Source organism: Lathyrus oleraceus, chromosome 4, assembly GCF_024323335.1.
Source record: "Lathyrus oleraceus cultivar Zhongwan6 chromosome 4, CAAS_Psat_ZW6_1.0, whole genome shotgun sequence".
In the NCBI taxonomy this organism is placed as follows: domain Eukaryota; kingdom Viridiplantae; phylum Streptophyta; class Magnoliopsida; order Fabales; family Fabaceae; genus Lathyrus; species Lathyrus oleraceus.
Window position 1 is genome coordinate 403,650,965 of NC_066582.1, and position 4,409 is coordinate 403,655,373.

At 29.8% G+C, this 4,409-nt stretch overlaps 1 protein-coding gene across 1 annotated transcript; it reads right to left on the bottom strand.

Annotated features, from left to right (window-relative positions):
* Positions 1 to 1,302: 1,302 nt before the first annotated feature.
* LOC127137726 (uncharacterized) lies at positions 1,303 to 3,941 on the bottom strand. Its single transcript, XM_051064155.1, has 5 exons — positions 3,800 to 3,941; positions 3,505 to 3,703; positions 2,830 to 3,374; positions 1,892 to 2,093; positions 1,303 to 1,768 (listed from the first exon to the last, which is right to left on the bottom strand). Exons 1-5 carry the CDS (start codon positions 3,939 to 3,941, stop codon positions 1,303 to 1,305), a joined length of 1,554 nt encoding a protein of 517 aa, XP_050920112.1.
* Between the last annotated feature and the right edge of the window lie 468 nt (positions 3,942 to 4,409).

The following is a 4,409-nucleotide window of genomic DNA, read 5'->3' on the forward strand; positions in this document are numbered from 1 at the left end:
AATTAGGGGTGTACATGTGTTGGTTTGAGTTGAATTTAGCAAAAACCATGATCCAACCCATACAGGGTACACCGGTTTGGATGAGGTAAAATAACCATCCACGTCATCATTGAATCGGATTTAGGTAAAATCACAAATTTATGGGTTGAATTGGGTTGGGTAGTGGGTTATCCAATTTTTAATTTTTCTTCTTCTTTATATAATTATAACTGATTTGTCACATTTTTTCTTAATAAATAATTTAGCCTATTACCGCTATTTTTTAAAACAACAAATGTCTAAATGCACAATAAAATTCATCATAAACATATTTACAAATACCAAAGTTACATTACAGTAATATCTAGAATTTATAAAATGCTTCCAACTTACAAGAATTAGAATCAAAATAATCAAAATACAATATCCTAAATAAGTTAAAATTATTATTTATAAAACAAAAAATGTTCAAAATATTGTAATTGAAGTAACCAAGATTAAAGACATCTAAATTACCACTCATCAAATTATAAAAAATAGCTAAAAAATAGTCACTCAATAACCCATGAGTTTTGTGGGTTGGGTGTGAGTTTATCCATAATCCAATTATTTTGAATTGTTTTTCATTTTTGAAAACCGTGTTCACCCAATGATCTGATCCAACCCATTTTTTGGGACCGATTTATGTGAGTTTTATTAGATTTGTTGGGTTTAACCAACCATGTACACCCATACAAATAACGTGTCAATGCAATAATGAAGGACGGTAAAAATGAATGGTTAAAATTGGGCTAACTAAAAAGTTTGTATTAATTAGGCTAATTGTGTTTAGTCATCAACTTAAACTAAGTTTACAAATATTGATTAAGGTATTTTGGTAACATATGATGTGATTTATATAGATAGATAATAGATATATTGAGATCTGTTGACATTAAGTGTAAGTTTAAAATAAATTAAAAAGTCTTACTATCCAAATCTCAACTATTAACAAGAATGAATTAATCCGTTATAGATGATTCAAGCTCAACTCACTTAGTTATCCAACTTACTCCTTTTTTTTTCTTCTTCATATTCAACTCTTTTAATTCATTAACTAAGTTTAACAATTTTGTCAAATCCATTTTAAAACTAGGTTCAAGTTTCCTTCAATTAATTGTAAAGCCACATATTTTACCAATTAGAAGCCAATTTCTTCTTCAATTTCCAACAATCCCAAAAGTAGAAATTTAATCTATGACGTGTTTTGTCCCAAGCTTGAACATGACAATAAAACTCTTGATATTCACCCTTACATGATTCCAAACCTATAGTGCACACTCTTCATAAAATTGTACACATTGATATCAAATTTGATTTTTTTGCAGAATTCAGTTGAATCGAACTTGTCGAAGTAAAATCTTGAACATTTTGATCTTTACTCCATAACTTGAATTCAGAATCACTTGCATCTTTTAACTGAACTGAGTTTGGTTCCACAGATACATCAGAAAGCCCTACAAAAAATTCCACATCTCTTGCTTTTGAGAATTTGAAGGTACTACAACGACCAACATCCAAATTTTCATTCCAATTAGGTCCAGATCCTCTTTTATTAGCATAACCTGGATAATCTCGCATTTTGAATGGAACCTTTTCAATCAACACCAAACCAGCTTTCTCTGCCAAATTCACTACTCCCCATTTATTAAAAGGGTAAGTACTCTTTAATGTCACATGAACTTCACCATCACAACTTAGCATTTTCCTTGCACTTTGTAGAAAGCCCAACACCAACTTTTGATGATGCCTGAACATAAAAAATATATATCGGTTTCTGTAAGTCGAGCTACGATTTGCAGACACTAATATATTATTACATAAAGTAAAATATATTAGTAGTGATATGATAATTGGAAGAAGACTGACTGACCAAATTTTGTAGGGTTTATATTCTGGAAAATCAAACTCTGCAGCATTAGGAAAATTAAAGACTATTCGATCGAATAATTTGTGAAGCAACGATGGGTGTTGGTACATGCTATGAGCATCCACTTCATGCAAAATTGTGCAACCAAAATTCTCTAGACTTAGCATATTCATTGAAGCTGTGTAGGAGTTCCTCATCACTGACACTAATAAAAAAAATTAATTTTTAACTTCACCATCAATATGATATGAGAAATATATTGAGTACACTGATTTAAACCTTTAATCACTATTTTTAGGAGATTGGGATGTGTATTTTTTTTGGGGATGTCAATGGACAAAATTTAGTGTAGGGTAGTATAAGACCCGTCTCCATATTTGAGATTTGAAAAAATCTCATTCGCGTGGACATTAATATTTATATCCATAATATTTGTATCCATACCCGTACTCTATGGATATCAAAATATCCATATCCATATCCGTTTATCCGCATTTTTAATAACAAATAATATATCAATTATAATTTATCATGTTATTTCAAAATTTTAACAACATTAAAAAAATTAAAAAATAATATTGTTGAGTTAAGAAATAAACATGCATTTATATTAAAATACGGACAAATTTAATAATGATGTATTTAATAAAATTGATAAATTAATATGTATACTCCTACATAATAATAAAAATAAAAATATATAAATATATATATAATGCAGGTATGGAGTGGGGTGGGCACTAAGGTATCCACCTGCTTATTTTCATGAGTAATTACTCGTGTCCATGTCCGTATTCATTTTGTGGGTTTTTAACTTAATTGTTATGGGTAATTTTTTCTAATGCCCAATAAAGATGAGTCAAATTACCATCCCTAATTGTTTATGAACGAAATTTCAATCACTAAACTAGTTCACAGAAAAAATAGAATAGGATGTGTACCTTTAGAATCAAGGGAAGTTGCAACCAAGTTGGAAGCATTGCAAAATGCCCTAGCCAAACAAAGTGCAAAAGAGAAATCTCCTTCTCCAACCAGCAATATCTTATGGCAGCTACTATAATGTTTCATCCATCTTCCTTCCTTTTTTGATTCAATTCTATTACTCTTTTGATTTTGATATGCCCACATGATTTTATTGGAGTAATTTTTCAAGTGTCTTGACTCCAAATCTTCTAACAAAACAGGAAGCCCTAAAGAGAGTGGTTTTACATATTTTGGTTTTGAAAATTTGAAGGTGCTTGAATTACCTACAAGAAAAGTTCCATCACAGTTTTCTCCTGATCCTCTCTTGTTTACATAACCTGGATAATCGCTTATTTTAAATGGAATTTTTTCAACAAAGACCAAATCAGTTTTCTCTGCTAATTTAATTATTCCCCATTTACAAAATGGATAGGTATTCTTGTGTGTAATGTGAACTTCACCATCCTTAGTTAGCATCTTCTTTGCACATTTCAAAAATCCACGCACCACTTCTTGATGAAGCCTAAAATATCATCAAGCTAGGGTTTATTTACATAAACATTTTATTTGCAACTTAAGAATAAGTTTGTATAAATTATTCTTATGACAAAAAATAAATCATATTCAGCTCATTTTTCAACCGTTAAACTTACCTGATTTGGTTCAAATTATTCTCCGCCAAATCAAATCCAGCATGAGGGAAATTATAAAGTATACGATCGAAAATTTTATTTTGCAACATTGGGTGCTTATGGAAGCTACAAGCATCCACTTCATGTACAATGTAACACCCAAATTTCTCTAATTCTTCCAAAATTGTTGAAGCTCTTGAATATTTTATTATTAACGATCCTAATAAAACATTTAAAAGAAAACAAAAAGTCAGAATCAACTATTATTTTGAGACTACAAAATCAAATTATTATTTTTGAGTGCAGTGTTGTGTACCTTTAGAATCAAGAGAAGTTGCTACAATGTTAGAAGCAGAACCAAATGCATTTGCCAGAGATAGTGCAAAAGAAAAGTCTCCTTCTCCCACAAGTAGTATCTTATGGTGGTTACAATAGTGCTTTATCCATTTTTCTTCCATTTTAGAATCCATAATGAAGGAAAATCATTGGATTTTTATTCTTGAAACGGTGTTGGATTTAAATTAGGCCAATTAAGAGGTGCCTTAGTTACTATTGTGAATTGAAGAGTTTCAATTCCTATAGTTTGCATGCACAATTGACCTTTCCAATGCCTAACCACATTCAATTTCGATAAATCAAACAGAGATTTTTTTTTTTTAAATATCCAATTTTTTATTTTTTTTTTCCAAAAATACACTATATTTCAAAAAAATTACAAAAATGATCAATTTTTGCCCTAAATTGGCCTTAGGCGCCACCCTAGTTGGCGCCTACCCTTAAGGGTAGGGCAAGTCGCCACTAGGAGTGGCGCCTACCCTTGTTTTTATTTATTATTATTATTATTATTATTTATTTTTTTAATAATTAAAAAAAAAAATCTTTTATAAGTTATTTTAAATTTATTAACTTATATTTATTATAAATTA